Source organism: Balaenoptera ricei, chromosome 2, assembly GCF_028023285.1.
Source record: "Balaenoptera ricei isolate mBalRic1 chromosome 2, mBalRic1.hap2, whole genome shotgun sequence".
Lineage (NCBI taxonomy): Eukaryota > Metazoa > Chordata > Mammalia > Artiodactyla > Balaenopteridae > Balaenoptera > Balaenoptera ricei.
The window spans coordinates 183,436,253-183,455,775 of record NC_082640.1 but is presented as its reverse complement, the minus strand read 5'-3'; the positions used below and the strand labels follow the sequence as shown (position 1 = coordinate 183,455,775).

Sequence of the window (19,523 nt, the reverse complement as noted above, 5' to 3'; positions counted from 1 at the left end):
GGTTTCCAGGGGTGGCTAGTGTGGGCTCCTGGAAGAGGAGGTCTTTAATAGGTTTCCAGCTTACCCAAGGATACATTTTACATTTGTTTCTCTTATGCTTATTTTAAAACACTAAATGTGCAGACACTTTGGACAGCTTGATAAGACTCCAAAATGCTGTAGTATAACTGTTTCCCAGTGAATCCCTCCTTAATTTATGACCTGAAAGTCTATATTTTTTCCTTGCCTTTATCTGTTTTCACAATGTCTACTTGAGTTGCTGTTGCTGTCCTTGGTGGCATCGTTGTTTAAGTTTCCATAAATATTCATCTCAACCTGTGTGGATTGTAAAAACAAGTTCCAATGCAGAGCTCAGTGTAATTGATTAGTGGAGCTTGTCCCATATGTTCGCTGGCATTGGTGGTGTTTAACATTTAGCACATTAACTCTGTCATAAACAATGGTGTAAATTGTGTCGCTACACGTATCCTATAGTGTTTGTGGTAGTAATCCGTAGCACTAGACCAACAGATAAAAAAATAAAGGGGCTTCCCTGGTGACGCAGTGGTTAAGAACCCGCCTGCCAATGCAGGGGACACGGGTTCGAGCCCTGGTCCGGGAAGATCCCACATGCCGCGGAGCAACTAAGCCCGCGCGCCACAACTACTGAAGCCCACACGCCTAGAGCCCGTGCTCCACAACAAGAGAAGCCACCACAATGAGAAGCCCGTGCTCCGCAACTAGAGAAAGCCCGCGCGCAGCAACAAAGACCCAACGCAGCCAAAAATAAATAAATAAAATAAATAAATTTTTTTTTAATTATAAAAGAAATAAAAATAAAATACGCTCGGGCCCATGACTTGCTGTGTGTCCATGGGCAAGCTCCTTCACCTCTCTGAGTCTCACGTTCTTCAACTGGAAAAGGACAGTGACAATGACGCCTTCCTCGTAGGGTTGTTGTAAGGCTAAAGGAAGTCATGTGTGTGAAAGCAGTTAGCACAACGCCTGCCACACAGCAGTAACATTCAGCAAATGTTAGCCATTGTTAATACGTTCAGCCTTCACCCTTATTCCTTCCTTTGTACAGGATGAAATTGATTCCGCAGTGAAGATGTTGTTATCCTTGAAAATGAGCTACAAAGCTGCCACGGGGGAGGATTACAAGGCTGACTACCCTCCAGGGGACCCGGCACCTGGGAGTGATAGTGGCCTGGATGCCACAGAAGCGGGCGAGGACTTTGTGGACCCGTGGACAGTACAGACAAGCAGTGCAAAAGGCATTGACTATGACAAGCTCATCGGTACGTTATGGGAAAAGCCCCAGGTTTTAGGAGTGATTCCATTGAGTTGATTCCACTGATGTTTTCTAATTTGAATTAATCATACATCCAGTCAAGCTTCAATGCCAAGGGGAAAATAGATCCTAAAATCTTTTAGTGGTACATTATATTCCCAGAGGATTATTTTTAATTAACATAACAATATAAAATATATCTCAAAATAATGATTTATAGTAGATAGCTTAGTAGAAGCTTTTTCCTTTTTTTGAGCAATTCAGAACCTGGGGAAGGTCCATTGAACTGGGCATCTTTGCAGTCATTTAAATTGTCTTTAACTCAGTGGGTACAAGTCAGTCATAGATTACTTAAGGTTTCTCCTCCAGTGATACTGAGTGTGGAGCTAAACAGCTGGAAGTCAGCTTAAGAAAGATGACTCCTCATAGGTGGCAGGTCCTCACTGCCAAGCCCTTCATTGGAGGGCTTCCTGCTCAGGAAAATCCTTACTCTGAGATCATTGATGGCTGTCAAAAAAGAAACAGAACTAAAATGTTCTTACCTAACTAAGTCTAAGCCATTTTCCATGATTCATGTGTAGACTGTCAATGAGGGAAAATTCTCTTGAAGACAGCCGTTAATTTGGTTAAAGACTATTTAAATTTATGGTTGTGAGTGAATATAAATTATACCTTAATAAACAGTAAGCAGCGGGGGCCTGTGTGTGTGTGTGTGTGTGTGTGTGTGTGTGTGGTTGCCTAGAGTTGCTAGATAAACTGCATTCTGGATCTGTTTCCTGTCAGAATCCAGTCCCAGACAAAAGAGCATTTTGTTCTGTAATTTATTTTCTGTTCTGCTGGCTGTGACCTCCACTCTGGGCTGGTGGAAGGGACCAGAGCCTAAGGCCTAAAGAGGCCTGGGTCTGTTGAGACTGTGCGTGGATCACAAGTCTTTCCCTCTCGTTTCAGCAATATCACCAAACCTCCCACCACCTAAGATCGGCATCTCTTCTTTTTTTTCCAGTTCGCTTCGGAAGCAGTAAAATTGACAAGGAGCTGATAAACCGAATAGAGAGAGCCACGGGTCAGAGGCCGCACCACTTCCTGCGCAGGGGAATCTTCTTCTCACACAGGTCAGGGTCTTCTCACTGCAGGACCTCCCACCCCTCCTCTTCTTTCAATGAAGGAAACTATCAGGATGCTGTTCCCTCACACTGCCAGGCCCCTGGGGGGAGTGGTTCCACCTCCTGTCCTGTCAGTAGCGGGCTGTGGGATGGCGCCCGTCCCTGCACCTCTGGCCCTTAGTTTATTCATCTGTAAACTGCCCACCTCACAAGGTGGAGGTCAGGTACACAGCAGGTGAGATTCATGCCAGGTTACATGCTATAAACTATAAAATGTCACAAAACAAAAGAGATTAACGTGTCCAAGTTCAGCATTTCCCATGAGATAAGCAGGAGGCTTCCTGAAATTACATACTTCTTCCTCCTATTGTACTGGCCTACTCATAAATAATAGCCAAAGAGAAACTAATAGTATGGCTGAGTTGCGTTGCTGTGCACCTGAAACTATCACAGCATTGTTAATCGGCTATACACCAATATAAAATTAAAAGTTAAAAAAAAATTTAAAAAAAAAAAGAGAGAGAAACTATTAGAGCGAACATGCACAGAATATCCATCCCTACCTGAGATCATAAATTCCACGCAGAAAGCATCAGAGAACAGGCGGCTTCTGAGCGAGGTCTTGCCTCTCCCACCCCACACATCGCCTCGGGTCGGGTTCAAGGCCATGTTCGTGGAGTTTATAGTCCAGGGTAGGGTTGTTCTGTTCTGCCCGCACATCAGGGTTACGGAGAGCACGTGCAGGACAGAACTCGGCAGTCTGCCGAACACTTTAAATTCTACACGCAGAGAACTCCAAGCCCCGCTCAGCCTTCCTTCTGGGCAGAATACAATCAAAGCTTTTTCCTTAATTGAGATTTAATTCACATGCCATAAAATTCACCTTTTGAAAGTACATAATTCAGTGGTTTTTTTGGTATATTCACAAGGTTGTGCAACCATCACCACTATCTAATTCCAGAACATTTTCCTCACCCCAAAAAATAACCCTCTACCCATTAGCAATCACTCCCCATTCCTCCCTCCCCACCAGCACCACTGGCAACCACTAACCTACTTTCTGTGTCCGTGGATTTGCCTGTTCTGCACATTTCATATAAATAGAATCATACCACATGTGGCCTTTTGTGTCTGGCTTCATTCACTTAGCATCATGTTTTCAAAGTTCCTCCATGATGTATCATATGTCAGTACTTCATTCCTTTTCATACCTGAAAAATATTTTATTGAATGGACATACCCCCCCCCCATTCAAAAGTTGATGGACATTTGGGGTATTTTCACTTTTGGGTTATCAATAATGCTGCTCTGAACACTTGTATACAGGCTTTTTTTTTTTATAAATTTATTTATTTTATTTTTTTATTTTTGGCTGTGTTGGGTCTTCGTTGCTGTGTGTGGGCTTTCTCTAGTTGCGGCGAGCTGGGGCTACTCTTCGTTGCGGTGGGCGGACTTCTCACTGCAGTGGCTTCTCTTGTTGAGCACGGGCTCTAGGCGCTCAGGCTTCAGTAGTTGTGGCTCACGGGCTCTAGAGCGCAGGCTCAGTAGTTGTGGCACACAGGCTTAGTTGCTCCACGGCATGTGGGATCTTCCCAGACTAGGGCTCGAACCCGTGTCCCCAGCATTGGCCCGAGTATTCTTAACCACTGTGCCACCAGGGAAGTCCTGTATACAGGCTTTTATGTGGACATATATTTTAAGTTCTCTTGAGTGTGTACGTGGGAGTGGAACTGCTGGGTCATAAGTTAACCATTTAACTTTTTGAGGAACTTCCAAACTGTTTTCCACAGCGACTGCATCATTTTGCATTCCACCAGCAAAGTGCAAACAAAGGTCCCAATTTCTCCACATCCTCGCCAACATTTATTATTTTCCATTTTATGTTTTTCCATAACCATTCTAGTAAGTGTGAGGTGGTATTTCATTGTGATTTTGATTTGTATTTCCATAATGACTAATGATGTTGAGCACCTTTTCATGTGCTTATTGGCTGTTTTTATATATTCTTTAGAGAACTGCCTCTTCTGATCCTTTGCCAACTTTTTAATTGGGTTATTTATCTTTTTATTATTGAGTTATAATACTTCTTTATATATTCTGGATACTAGTTTCTTATCAAATACTTGATTTGCAAATATTAGCTCTTTACAGTGTCCTTAGAAGCACAGTTTTTAATTTTGATGAAATCCAGTTTTGTTTTGTTTGTTTTTTGTTGCTTGGTGTCATATCTAAGAAACCATTGCCTAATTCAAGGTCATGAAGATTTACACCTGTTTTTTCTTCTAAGAGTTTTATTCTTTTAGCCCTTACATTTAGGTCTCTGTTCCATTTTGAGTTAAGTTTTGTATATATGTGAGGGAGGATTCAACTTCATTCTTTTGCATGTGAATATCCAGTTGTCCCAGTGCCATTTTTTGAAGACTGTTGTTGAATTTTCTTGACACCCTTGTTGATAATCAATTGACCATATATTTAAGGGTTTATTAAATATACTACATAGTCTTGATTATGTAGCTTTATAGTAAGTTTTGACACTGGAAAGTGTGAGTCCTCCAACTTTGTTCTTCTCAAGATTATTTTGGCTGTTCTAGGTCCCTTGCATTTCCAAGTGAATTTTAGGATCAACTTGCTAATTTCTGTAAAAAAAAAAAAAAAAACGGCAGCTAGGATTTTGATAGAGATTGCACTGAATCTATAGATCAATTTGGGGAGTGTTGCCATCTTAAAATATCAAGTCTTCCTATCCATGCACAAAGAACGTCTTTCCATTCACCAGGTCTTTAGTTTCTTCCAGCAGTGTTTTATAGTTTTCACTGTGCAAGTCTTGCACTTCTTTTTTTTTTTAATAAGTTTATTTATTTATTTATTTATTTATTTATTTATTTTTGGCTGTGTTGGGTCTTCGTTGCTGCGCGCAGGTTTTCTCTAGTTGCGGCGAGCGGGGTTACTCTTCGTGGCAGTGCGCAGGCTTCTCATTGCGTTGGCTTCTCTTGTTGCAGAGCACGGGCTCTAGGCATGCAGGCTTCAGTAGTTGTGGCACATGGGCTCTAGAGCGCAGGCTCAGTAGTTGTGGCGCACGGGCTTAGTTGCTCCGTGGCATGTGGGATCTTCCCAGACCAGGGCTCAAACCCTGCATTGACAGGCGGATTCTTAACCACTGCGCCACCAGGGAAGCCCGAAGCCTTGTACTTCTTTTGTTAGATTTATTCCTAAGGTTTTGTTTGTTTTCATGCTGTTGAAAATAGCATTTTCTTCGTTTCCTTTTTGGATTGTTCATTGCTGTTTCTGAAAGGAAAGTGCACTCCTGTGTGTTTCCTCTGGCTCAGCGCTCACTGCAGCTCTGCTTCACTTCTGACACCGGATATGTGGGGTTTCCACACGTCAGGAGGTTCTGCAGCACAAGCTGGTGTCTTACAATTTAACCCAATTCTGACACTGTCTACCTGGAGATAGCGTCTCATCCCACAGGTTAAGGGCTCAGTCCCACAAGACTGCCCCCCACCTCCCTACTTCACACAGGAATCGCAAGTCCAGACTGTTACCCGTGCCATAAATCAGAGGGCCCCATGACTGCTTCGTGGAGTGAATTTGCCAGAGCGTCTCACATAAGTCAGGAAAACATTTTACTTACTAGATTACCAGTTTATTACAAAAGGGTATAATTCAAGAACAGCCAGCTGGAAGAGATGCACAAGGCAAGGTGTGTGGGAGCACAGCGCTTCCATGGTCTCCCTGGGCACCTCTCTCCCCACTTCTCCATGTGTTCACCAACCCGGAAGCTCTCTGAAGCTGTCCTTTGGGGTTTTATAGAGGCTTCACTACATAGACATGATTATTTAAATCACTGGCCACTGGTAATTAAACTCAATATCCAGCCCCTCCGCCCTCCCCAGGAAGTGGGGCGAAGGCAGGGGGGACTGAAAGTTCCAATCCTCTAATCGGAGTTGGTTCCTGGGGACCAGCCCGCCTCCTTAGGTTATCTAGGGGCTTTCCAAAAGTCACTTAAGTAACATAAATTTTGGTATGGTTGAAAGGAGCTTATTATATGAATAACACTCCTATCTTTATCATTCTTATCACTTAGGAAATTCCCACAATGGTTTAAGGAGCTCTGTGCTTGAAACAGGATAGAACGAAGACCAAATATATATTTCTTATAATCAATCACAATATTGCACTACTGTATAGAAATACAACAACTGATTTTTGTTTGTTGATCTTACATGCTGCAACTTTGCTGAGTTCATTTATTAGTTCTTATTAAAAAAAACAAAGTTCAGCCACATAAATTTGAAGATCTAGTTATCTTTATTCAGTGATTCATAAATCAGGCAGCATCCCATCTAGCGACTAGAAAGGCACTCCACGGGGTTTACAAAGTGGAAGGTTTTTACAGGGAGAAGGGTGGGGGCGCTCCAAGGGGTTTACAAAATGGAAGGTTTTTACAGGGAGAAGGGTGGAGCCAGGGAGGAATTAGCAAAAGGAAAAAAAGGATGATTTTTAGGCCAGGACATCTTTTTGTGGAAGGGAATGGCAAGGGTTTTACCACGCAGATTGATTCTTGAGGGAGCGAAGGTGTAGGGTGGGGGACAGTTTACCTCATAGGTGCTGAGCAGAAAATTCCAGACTGGTTGATTAATATTACATTTCTGGGGAAGGTGGAAACTGCAGTTAAATCAGATATTAAGTCTAGGTTTAGTATCTCGGGCTTTAACATGATACCATTTGGGGCCTGTGGTTTCTTTTTAACATTCTTTTTTTTTTTTCTTTTTTTGTGGATTCTATAGCATTTTTGATATATAGAATTATTCCACCTGCGAGTAAGGATAATTTTACTTCTTCCTTTCCAATTTGGATTCCTTTTTCTTGCCTAATTGCTCTGGCTAGAACTTCTAGTACAGTCCTTGTGAAAGTGATTCCTGACCTTAGGGGGAAATCTTTCAGTCGTTTACCATTGAGTAGCTGTGAGTTTTCCATAAATGCCCTTCATCATTTTAAGGATGTTCCCTTCTATTCTGAGTTTGTTGAGTATTTTTATCATGAAAGAATGTTGGGTTTTATCAGATCTTTTTTCTTCCTCTGTTGAGATGATCAGGTGGCTTTTGTCATGTTTCCTATTAATACCGTGTATCACATTGATGGATTTTTGTATGTTGAACCAAGTTTGCATTCCTGGAACAAATTCCAGTTGATTATGGTGTGTAATCCTTTTTATATGTTGCTGGATTTGGTTTGTGAGTTGCTGAAGATTTTTTCATCTGTATTCATAAGGGACATTGGTCTGTAGTTTTCTTTTGATGTCTTTGCTTTGGGTATCAGAATAATACTGGCTTCATAGCATGAGTTGAGAAGTATTCCCTCTTCCATTTTTCTGGAAATTTGTGAAGGATTGTTGTTAATGCTCTTTTGAAAATTTGAGAGAATTCACTCGTGAAGCCATCTGGCCCGAGGCTTTTCTTTGTGTGACTTTTTTTTTTATTCCTAGTTCAATTTCTTTTCTTGCTATAGATCTGTTCAGATTTTCTATTTCTTCTTGAGTCAGTTTTGGTAGATTTGTCTATTACATCAGTGTTGTCTAACTTGCTGGCATACAGTTGTTCCTAGTATTATTCCCTTATAATCCTTTTTACTCCTATAAAGTGTTTAGTACTGTTGATTTTGGTAATTTGAGTCTTTTGTTTTGTTTTTTTAGCTCAAGGTTTATCAATTTTGTTGATCTTAAATCAAAATTTTTTATCTTAGCATTTTACAGTTCTCACTGCCCTGTGACTTATTTACTTCAGTATAATAATGCTGTAGGCTCTTGGTTTAGGGAGGTGTAGGACTTGAAGCTTTGGCCATGCTCAAATTTGAGAGTGCCTCTCAGATCTGTAAAGTAGGTATTTGATGAGATTTGCCACGCACTGTCAGGCTCCCTCTGCAGCTGAGGGGTCCCTGCTGGAAGCCATCCTCACAAAGCTGAGCTGAGCATGGGAGCCTCGTCAGCGCCCTGCCCTCGGGACAGCACGTCGTGAGTGCTCAGAGACTTCCTGCAAAGCCATAAGGAGCAGCTCAACCGGGACTTCCCTGGCGGTCCAGTGGTTAGGTCTCTGTGCTTCCACTGCAGGTGGCACAGGTTCAGTCCCTGGTCGGGGAACTAAGATCCCACATGCCACACGGTGCGGCAAAAAAATAAAAAGAGCAGCTCATGTGACGGCTTGTACTCTTTTTCTTTTCTGTAAGCCGGTAAAAGTTTGATTTGGTTACTTGTGAGAACCAAAGAAGGACTCTTTTTCTTCCAAAATCAAGTGTTTCATTCTCTCCTTATTTCAGAAGCACTGTGTGATCGTTCCTTGGGGAAAAATCAAAACTATGCACAAAAACCAGAATCCCCCTAATCCTATCAGCCCAGAGATAAGCACTGTTAACCCCTGGCCTGGGGTGTAAGGAGAAGTCGCTTTCAGAATACTCTTGTCTGGGTTCTCCTACCCAGACCTCTGGAAAAGGCAGCTATTCCTCTTTTATGTGGGCATACTTTGCCCAGAAACAAAGAACATTCACACCCTGGAAGGGTGGTTTCATACTCTGCCAAACGTTGCAGTCACTGGCAGGGTTTGGTTTTGTTTTGTTTTGTTTTTTTGGGTTTTTTTAACATCTTTATTGGAGTATAATTGCTTTACAATGGTATGTTAGTTTCTTCTGTATAACAAAGTGAATCAGCTATACATATACATATATCCTCATATCTCCTCCCTCTTGCATCTCCCTCCCACCCTCCCTATCCCACCCCTCTAGGTGGACACAAAGCACCGAGCTGATCTCCCTGTGCTATGCGGCTGCTTCCCACTAACTATCTGTTTTACATTTGGTAGTGTATATATGTCCATGCCACTCTCTCACTTCGTCCCAGCTTACCCTTCCCCCTCCCCGTGTCCTCAGGTCCATTCTCTATGTCTGCGTCTTTATTCCTGTCCTGCCCCTGGGTTCTTCAGAACCATTATTTTTTCTTTTTAGATTCCATATATATGTGTTAGCATACGGTATTTGTTTTTCTCTGACTTACTTCACTCTGTATGACAGTCTCCAGGTCCATCCACTTCACTACAAATAACTCAATTTCGTTTCTTTTTATGGCTGAGTAATATTCCATTGTATATATGTGCCACATCTTTATCCATTCATCTGTCGATGGACACTTAGGTTGCTTCCATGTCCTGGCTATTGTAAATAGAGCTGCAGTGAACATTGTGGTACATGACTCTTTTTGAATTATGGTTTCTCAGGGTATATGCCCAGTAGTGGGCTTGCTGGGTTGTATGGTAGTTATGTTTTTAGTTTTTTGAGGAACCTCCATACTGTTCTCCATAGTGGCTGTATCAATTTACATTCCCACCAACAGTGCAAGAGGGTTCCCTTTTCTCCACACCCTCTCCAGCATTTATTGTTTGTAGATTTTTTTATGATGGCCATTCTGAACTGGCAGGGGTTTTAAAAATACAGATTCCCAGACGTCACCCCAGACCCACTGGACCAGAGTCTGTGGAGGCAGACCTCAGGCAGATGTGGTGTGGAAACAGCCGGCCAGGCGATTCTGATGTACCGCCAGGGAGGAGGCCTCTTCGTGGGCACTGTCGGTGGACCCCAGTCCTTGGGGAGGGTGGATGATTCCAGAATAACTCCCAGGTGAAGACACCTGGTCCCAGTGTAGCTGAGGGAGCCCAAAGCAGACCTCCACCTGGGGACATCCCTTACCTCCCTCCCTAAGTCAGGACTGTGGGAGCCCTGCGATTTCCCCCGTCTGGGCCAGCAGAGTGTCGGCGCTGCGTGGTTCTCAGCGAGGACTGGGTGGTGTCGGCCTGGGGTCACTCCCAGGAAAGTGTGTGAAGCGGGCGGCATGTCAACATCGATACTTGCAGGAATTCCAAGAGAGATCCAGCGGCTGACCAACATTTACGTTCATTATTCCCAACCTGCATGTCTTACACTTTTAAAACGATCACAGGAGAACCAGCTCAGAAGAAGTTTCCTGTCGTTTTTACAGCATAAGCACCAAGGATAACAAGCTCTAGTGATTATCCGGGTTGTTTTGTCTCTTTATCATTTCCAAATGAGCATTCACACCGCGATTTTTTTCTCAGAATATCACACTTTTTTTTCTCCTTTTTCCTTTAGAGACATGCATCAAATTCTTGATGCCTATGAAAATAAGAAACCATTTTATCTGTATACGGGCAGGGGCCCCTCTTCTGAAGCAATGCACGTAGGTCACCTCATCCCGTTTATCTTCACAAAGTAAGTATTGCATCGTATGACTGTTCTCACTTGTATTAGTGAATCAGAAATGTTAGTCACATTACTGATCGAGTATGGTATATAAAATTATTTTGTTATTTTGAAATTCTTTTGAACCATGGAGAGACTAAATCAGCAGTATATCTGCCAATCATAGATAATAAATGTATTATTTTGCCAAAAAAAAAAAAAAGAAAAGAAATGTTAGTCACAAACCTTGTCTAGAACTGACAAGACAGTACTAGTTCACGTCTGCTTGAACAACCAAGGTCTTGGGGAGTTGCTGCCTTTGTGGCTTCTCTTCACCCTGTTCCTGGTGTCGCTTTAGCGGGATGTGGGTGGTAGAGAGAGCACTGCTTTGGAGTCAGTGGACCTGCGTCCTCCTCTTCCCCTGTCCATGTGACCATAGAAGAGTTACTTCTCTGGGCCTTAGTTTCCACATCTGCCACAGGGAGTAATAATACCTGCCGCCTACAGTTCTCGTAAGGCTTCAAAATAAAGTGTGCAGAGCTGCCAGCACAGAGCTGACATGGTAATAAACAGTGGTAGCCCTTATTAACAGGAGTCAAATTCACAGTGTGATCAGAGCGTGTGATTTTGTGGGCAGGGACGTTTTGACATACATTGTTAGCAGGAACCGTGTTTTCAGAGGCACAGTGGCGTTTTTCTGCAGGGAAATGAGATGACGACCTTCCTCCCCCGGTCTCTTAGGTGGCTGCAGGACGTGTTCAACGTGCCCTTGGTCATCCAGATGACCGACGACGAGAAGTACCTGTGGAAGGACCTGACCCTGGACCAGGCCTATGGCTACGCTGTGGAGAACGCCAAGGACATCATCGCCTGCGGCTTTGACATCAAGAAGACTTTCATCTTCTCTGACCTTGACTACATGGGGTAAGGAGAGAACGCCTGGCTGCCTTTTAAATAAGTAGATGCAGACTGTAGACAAGTCATCACGGCCACGGCAGCTGAAACACCTGAAGCATCTCGAGGTCTGGAAGATGTTTTTCTTCCTTTATTGAATGTTATGGTCTCGTTTATTGGTTTATTGACAAATAAGGTTTCCATCCTCAGCTTGTGACAGATGTGCATCTGTGTCGCAGTTTCTCTCCACGGATGGTCAGCTGTGCCAATTTGGGTGTCTTTCTCTTTCTCAGTGTACCTTTTTCCCTACAGAGAAAAGACTCACTGGTGACACAGTTCCCTCACAGTCTAGTTAAACCAGACACTTAATAGTCCAAAAGATTTCCTTCTGGAAGTCCTCAAATTGTAACTTCTGCGGTTTTGAACTTCATTCCAGACGACTACCAAGAAGTGTGTTAGAAAAGTAAGACTCTGTCCACCGTCCCAAGAAGAATGCTCTTCAGGTCACCCAATATTGCATGAGCCTCTAAGATGAGGTGCTCCCTGCACGGCTCTGGCCGTCCATGGGCGACAGTGACTGAGGGCCCAGCTTGCTGGTGGAGTGCAGCCCCTGTTAGGAGATTCGTGAGAGGCCCAGACAGGGCGTGGTGGAAACACCGAAGGGCTGCGCGGGCAGTAAGTGCAGGGGAGCTTGCTGGTGAACGTCGCCCCACAGGGGTCCCTTTTGTTACTGCTGAAATCTGAGGGGTAGCTTCATAGCCATTGAGAGAAATAGGTGCCTTGGTATGAAATCTGGCCTTTCTAGCAGCCAGTAAATGAATGAATTTTCTAATTTTACCTATTACATTTTTTTAATTGCTCTCTTGTGGGCACAGAGGCATTGTGGGGTCCATGAAGAAACATGACCTTCCAAGGGAGGAAAATAGACCTGGGTTCGAGTCCCAGGTCTCCTCTGTTCAGGGTCTGTGAGTCAGCAAGTCTGGTCCATGAAATAGGGTTAGATGAGACCTTAGCTGTCACCGTTACTATCATTTTCATGACACTTAGTTTTATTTCTCTCCCCCTATTCCTTAAAAGGACCTGATTCAGCTGCTTGAACCCATAGACACACCATGGGTTCTGCTGCTCTTTTTAGGACAGGGCAGTGCTGGCATCACACAATCACTGGCGTCCTTTTGTGCAGCCTCTTCCCACCCACCGTGGCCCCTCTCGGCCTCTGGTCCCCCACCAGCCAGCGCTCTTTCTAAAAGGCAGGTGTGGCTCAGTCCCCTGCTCACAGCCTTCCTGGTTCTCCATCATCATCGGGATAAAGTTCTCGCTTTCCCCTCTGCACACCAGCCCCTTGCGATTTGGCCTGTGTTCCTCTCTGGTCACCGCCCCCTCCAGCTAGACAGAACAATTGGCTGTTCCACACCCTCGCCTTTGTCCCTGCTCTTCTCTGCCCTGGCCCCGGGACTCCTAGCTCCGCGGATTCCTATGCTGTCTTCCAAGCACGTGGTCAAGCACCGCCTTCTCCTGGGAGCTGTCTCTCCTGCAGCCAGATTTAGGTACCCCTCTCTGGTCCCCCTGCGCCCCGGGCCCCCCTCTGGTGCAGCGTGAGGGGTTGTCCTCTCCCACTAGACCAGTAAAGCAGCGGTCACGGGGTGCTCGCTGTGGCCGGTGCCCCCCGAGGCCCCGAGAACACAGCACTGAGCAAAACGAAGTCCCCCGTTGTGGTGCTGAGATGTTGGTGGGACAGAAACAAACGCCTCTGACGAGTCCGTGAGAACGTCGGGGCGGGGGCGTGAACTTCCGAACAGTCCGCGTGAGGAGACCGCCATGGCCCACCATGCTTTCAGCTCGTTCTGAGAGACTGTGGCGTCTGTGGCGACTGGTTTCCACCCTGTCTCTGTGGCACCTGCAGCTTCAATTCTGCCGCCTTTGCTCCCTAAGAACTTCCTTTCTCTTTATGAACATGGAGTAAAGATGAAAACCCAGACAAAGGGCCTGTCCTAGCTCTTCTTACGTATTTTATGTTGAACCTAAAGTTAGGAGGGACATTTAAATGTTAAGGTCTGTTTTCAAGTGTCTTTTTCCCTTAAAGAGTTTCTTCTAAGCACTCAAGCATTTTACTTTTTTTCTTGAAGTTTAACTCAAAATCTAAATCTCTGACTTCATAAAGCTCCTTCCCAAGCCAATCTTCCTTAGGAGCAAGAAATACAACAAAGCCTCCTCCACCCTCTCGGGGGGCTCCATGGGGGAAGGAGTCGGTGCTGGGGCTGAGGCTTCCCGCCACCATGTCCCCCCACACGTTTGGGCCCAGCGGGGCCTTCCTGCCAGGACCCCCGAGGGGTGGAAGGACACTGCTCCGGGAATCTGAAAGCCAGCGCTCCAGACCCAGCTCTGTTCCGGGTTTGGTTTGGTTCCTGTGGGCAAGTCCTTCAGTTCTCTGAGCCCCCGTTTTCCTATGCAGTTGGGGGTTAGTACTAGTGAGGGGTGGTCTAGCCAAGGGGTTCAGAGTGCCCTGCCTGGGCTCACGTCCTGACCGCCACCTCCTGTGTGACTCGGGCAGTGAGTGTTGGACAGGTGTTTATTGAGCATCTACTACATGTCAGACTGATGCTGGGGGTTCAGCAGCCAAGACAGTTATCCAGCCGCTCCGTCAGGTTCTCTCTAACGGGAGTTCACAGGTGGTAAACCAGGTGAGAATGAGTGTTGTGAGGACAAAGGAAGAGCAGGAAGGACAGGACGGTCAGCTCAGTGGACGGGGGCACCTGGGCCGCAGGCTCACGAGGCCTGACCACTGAGCCGCTGCATGTGGAGTGCTTCCAGCAGAGCCCGGCCCTGGGGAGCGCTCAGTGTCACTCTTGAAAATCTCTTCCAACTTAGAACCCCGTCACTCATTTGCCTGCCTGTGTGAGGAAATCCAGGCCATGTTCTCCAAGCTATGGGAGTGTGAAGGCAGGTGTTCCTGGGGGGGCAAACTGGTACCCAGCCCTCATTTACAGGATGCAGCTGGGTCTGTTCCTGGTCCCCAAGGCGAACCCTCGGGGTGCGTCATGCTGCATCGGCACAGGGGCGAGCCCGGGGGACAGACATCCCTGGGGGGTTGGCGGGGTGTGGCCATGCTCTCGGTGCAGCCAGAAAGCGACCCGGCCTCCAAGAACGGTCAAGGCTGTCTTCTTCAGAAGTACTGCTTCTGATACTAGGGATGCTGTAGACTTGCCCTCCTTGTGGGGCTTGGAGGCCATCTTATACAGCACGACCCCAGATAGAAGAGGATGGGCCTACCGGCTGATCTGCCCAGGGGACTAGCATTGACGGTCGCCTCAACCCCAGGATGCACGGAGTTCTTGCTCATCCCCGCCTGGTGGCGGGCAGCCCTGGTCCTCGCCAGGCGTAGGCAGCATGAGGCCTGCTGCTGTCCCCCAGGAGACCCCTGGCACGGGCGGTAGCTCCTGCTGCGGCAGGATGAACGAGCGGGCGTCTCTCCAGGTGGTTATCCCGCTCTGCTCTCGGGTGTGTTCAGTGTACCTCGGGGGGTGTCGGGGGGGTGACGTGTGCTGGGAGCGCTTTGCTTCCTGTCATTGCCCCTGGCACGTCCTCCGCAGCACCGTTCCCACCCTGGCCGGCGCCCCCAGGGCTGAAGCGGAAGCCACCATCCCTCCCCCTCCTTGCTCCCTGTCTCAGTGGGACGCTGCTCAGCTCAAACAGACCCTGCCGCGGTGGCCTTGGCCTTTACCGGCCTCCCTGCCTTGTGGCTGCCCTAGACCCAGGCAGCCGGCATCCCTGCACTTCTGACACTCGCCCCCTGCCTGCCCAGAGGCGTTCGGTGGCCCTCCGTCAGGACCAGAGCCTTAAACTCTTCAACTGCTGTGAGATGTGGTGAGAAAAGCACAGGCCTTGGGGCCAGACGAGCCTAGGTTTGGATCCCAGGTCCTGGATTCACTAGGTTTATGACCGTAACCTCTCTGAGCCTCTGTGAAAGTGGAGGCGAAGCTGCCGCCTCGCAGGGGAGCTGGGCAGTGGCCGTGTATCTCCCGCACTCAGCACAGCTCCTGCCCCATGAGAGTAAACAGCAGCTTTCCCGCCTTTTCCCTTTTTATCTTTATGGTGCCTGACACGTAATAGGGCCTGGAGGAAAAGCTGCTGAATATGTTAGTCAAAAGATGCAGTGTAAGAAGCCCCTCTGGGTTCTGCCCCTTCAGCCTAGTTCCTTCTAACAGCAGAATGGCTGCCACAGATCCAGGCCTCGTATTCACACCCCTCACCCCCCAGGGGAGTTCGCCCTGTCCAGACAGCCTGGCTGCCCCACGGTGGAGGGGACAGTGGTGGCCGGATGCGGGGAGGACCAGCTGCACTGAGACAGACCCTCCTTCCTGGGCCCGTCAGTTGCTATCCGGACACTCCATCCAGCAACAAGTTGCAAATACCCTTGAACAATGAGGAGGGCAATCCCCGTAGAACTCACAGTCGGCCCCCCACAGCCTAGGTTCCCCACATCCGTGGATTCAACCAGCCAAGACCATGTAGCACTGCAGTGTTAACTATTGAAAAGTACCATGTGTAAGCGGACCCGTGTTGTTCCAGGGTCAACGGTAATCTCCCACGAGAAAGCACACAGTCCGTCTCAACAGAAAAGCTGCACTGGGGCCCCCAAACTTAAAGCCCCATATGCTCAGCCAGTGACCCTGGCAGAATTTCAATATCTCATGTTAGCCGTTGAGTTAACCGCTGAATCCGGTGTGTTCTTGCCTTATTTGCTTCTCAGCTTCATGTTGATTTCCTTCCACAGGTAGAGGTGTGTTCGCCTCGCCTGCCGCAGGCATCTTTGCGTACAGGGGGCGTCACAGCGCCTTCCTCCCCAGTGTGTCCCGGCCTGTGTCTGGCCTGCCAAGTTGTACCATCTGCTGCTTTGCCCTCAGTGGACGCCACCCTCTGGGTCCGGGGTTTGATCCTGATTGTCTTTGCAGGATGAGCCCAGGCTTCTACAAGAACGTGGTGAAGATACAGAAGCACGTCACCTTCAACCAAGTGAAAGGCATTTTCGGCTTCACTGACAGCGACTGCATCGGTAAGGAGCCCGCGGTCCCCGCCCAGCTGCCCTCGGAAAGGAGCCGAGCTCAGCAGGAGGCAGCTTGACGTGCTTGGTGCCTGCCCGGAGCTGAGCTGTCTCTGAGATGGTAGCATTTGCAGTTTGTCTCTTTAAATAGGTGGGTTTTCCCTGGAACATAAAGAGCTGGTGTGATGCATTTGGCCCCTTTTCTGGGCCATGTGGAGCTATCCCTCGGGACACCCTCTGTCCCTCTCCTTAGTCATCCGTTTTAAGGTTTAGAAGGAAGAGAAGGGTACGGATGACTTCTGTCCTCTGCCTGCTCCTGGGACCCCAGTCAGCGTGGGAGGCCTTGGTGGGGGCCCAGGGGGTGCAGGAGGGCCTGCTCTATGGCCGGAACCTGCCGTCTTTGTCTCCCTGGAACTCAGCTTCCCCACCTGCAAAAGGAAGGTCCTGACTGGAGGCCCTGGGAAGCCCACCCTGCCTGCCCTCCCTCGCTCTCCTTCCAGGCTTGTCCCCAGCGGATAGGCCCCCTTTGCCCACGTTTACGTCCCTTTCCCTGTATCTCCCTCCATGCCCCTTTCAGATGCATTGGCTTTCTCTCCTTTGAGACACTTAGGTCCTTGAGCTGCGAATCAATCCTGAAACTAGTGGCTTTGTCTCCGGACCCCCTCCCCTTTATTTTGGGTGCACAGCCCCAGGCCTAGTAGCTGCCAACCTGGGCAGCTCCCAGGATGTGCCTGCAGGCGCTCTGTGCCGGGTGTGCCTGCTGGGAGGGAGCACATTCCAGGGCCCACCGTGAGGGGCCTGTAAGGAAGAGTGCAGAGAGAAACGCGCAGAGGCCTTACTGGGAGCCTTTTCACATAAGCAGAACCCTTTGATGTTTCAGTTGGATCCATTCCTGACAACTGGGGCATAAACCCTGTGCTTTTGAAAGGGTTTTTTAACCCTGGGAATCCCGGCATCGAGTGGACAGATGTCTCCCTGAAGGCTGCCCCAAGTGAGTAAGGAGACAGCAGGCGTAACGAGGAGCTGCACACACTTTGCTGCCGAGAGACCTGGGCTCGAACCCTGGCTCAGCCACTTACTGACTGCGCACTAGTTCCGGGAAACCACAGAGGCAGTCTGAGCCTGGTGTCCGCGTGCATAAAATGGGGACGACAGTGACATCTTCTCCATAGAGTCGTGGGGCGTAGACGAGCCCAGGGAAGGCCCTGAGCCAGAGCTGGGGATGCTCAGTGCTGTAAAGGGGGTGCTGGCGCCCATGGCAGCTGCCACGTGGACACCCAGAGGCAGAAAGGAACCCAGAAATGAGGTGTGTCTTTCTGCAGAGGGGAGAAAACAGCTGCCGGGAAAGAGCATCACAGAGACAGCATTCCAGGGCTGGAGCCACGAGGGCTATCTGGGAAATGCCTGAGCAGCGCAGAGGGGTAGACTGGCCCAGCCCCACTTATCAAGGGTCACGCCAAGATCCATGCCCTTTGACCCCAGAGTTCCGCTTCTGTAGGTCTAAGCAAATAGCAGTAGCAGCGTTAACAACAGCAGCATCCAAGATACTGAGAACAGTTTTATGTACCAAGATGTCATAATTTATAATGATTAAAGCTGAGGAACAACCCAGACGCCCAGTGGGTAGAGAATGGCTGACTCTCTAGGGTACGTGTACGGGATAGAGTGTGGGTGAATGTTACAAAGTGGAACCTGTAAAGAACAGACCAGAGGAGAATCACAACTGAAATGCAGAGTGTGAAAGGGAGAGAAAATGGGTGAAAAGAGACACAAACTGGGACTACAGGTTTTTTTTTCTTCCTTCTACTCTTGTGTAGTTTTCAGGTTTTCTTTAATGACTGTTACTTTTCCAGTGGGGAGAAAGCCGATTTTTGTTCACCCCTTTTACAGTTCCAGCAGGAAGCGGTCTCGTGTGTAAAGATGTTTTGTCCTCCCTTCCAGGGAAGATCAGTTTTCCTGCCATCCAGGCCGCTCCCTCCTTCAGCAACTCGTTCCCCCAGATCTTCCGAGACCGGACAGATGTCCAGTGCCTCATCCCATGTGCCATCGACCAGGTCAGGAGGCAGGGCCAGGGTTGTGTCATGCTGGGTGTGGCAGGCGGTTCTTTGCCCTCTTCGGTGGGAAAGGAGGGTCTAAGAGGTTTTTTCGGGGCGGAGCTGATTCTTTGAACTCCCTGGAAGCTTGGGGGTTGCTGTGAGGCCCGCTCAGGGGTTGCTCACGGGCTAGCAGCTGGCCCACTTGTCCCACTGTCCCCTCCCTCCCCACAGGACCCATACTTCAGGATGACCAGAGACGTGGCCCCCAGGATTGGCTACCCTAAGCCAGCCCTGCTGCACTCGACCTTCTTCCCCGCCCTGCAGGGGGCCCAGACCAAGATGAGCGCCAGCGACCCCAACTCCTCCATCTTCCTCACGGACACGGCCAAGCAGATCAAGACCAAGGTGAGCGCTGCCCGGGGCGCGGGCAGCCTCTGCGCAGGGCCACACCACGGGGAGACACATGCAGGGTGCTGCTCTGTCCTTTGGCCTCCGCTGCCACGGGGGCCCTGAATTCCAGGGTCCAGGCAGCCTGTCCCCGTTTCCAGAGAACAGGGGGATTTTCTTATTTGTGTCTTTTCATGTGGGCAAGACTTTGGAATTTTTTTCATTTTTTTTCTTCTCTGATTTCCTCACCAACACTGTTCGGGAAGCAAAATCACGGCAATTTTCTTTAGTTACAGTTAAACAATAGAAAAAATGTCGTGTATTTCTGGGCATCAGCCGTATTCCAGGAGCTGGGCCAGGTGCTTTCTTTATGTTTCTCGGTTTTAATTCTCACTGGGAGATAGTGGTGTGTTCCCTTTAAAGACAAGAAGGATGAGGCCCAGAGAGGATGGCCAACTTGACCAGGTTTCCACCGGAAACCAGGAGATGCCCTCCCGGCCCACGAGCTGCCATTACCAAGCTGGTAGGGGCTGGTTTTCTCCAGAGCC

At 48.1% G+C, this 19,523-nt stretch overlaps 1 protein-coding gene across 2 annotated transcripts in view; it reads left to right on the top strand.

Annotated features, from left to right (window-relative positions):
- WARS1 (tryptophanyl-tRNA synthetase 1) overlaps window positions 1-19,523 on the top strand; it is a 34,591-nt gene that overhangs the window by 10,247 nt on the left and 4,821 nt on the right. For both annotated transcript variants that reach the window (XM_059915001.1, XM_059915000.1), the window contains exons 3-9: window positions 1,067-1,280; window positions 2,277-2,385; window positions 10,528-10,647; window positions 11,359-11,541; window positions 16,464-16,564; window positions 18,494-18,606; window positions 18,820-18,993. In XM_059915001.1, the coding sequence (XP_059770984.1) occupies window positions 1,067-1,280; window positions 2,277-2,385; window positions 10,528-10,647; window positions 11,359-11,541; window positions 16,464-16,564; window positions 18,494-18,606; window positions 18,820-18,993 (1,014 nt within the window). The remainder of the gene's footprint in view (window positions 1-1,066; window positions 1,281-2,276; window positions 2,386-10,527; window positions 10,648-11,358; window positions 11,542-16,463; window positions 16,565-18,493; window positions 18,607-18,819; window positions 18,994-19,523) is intronic.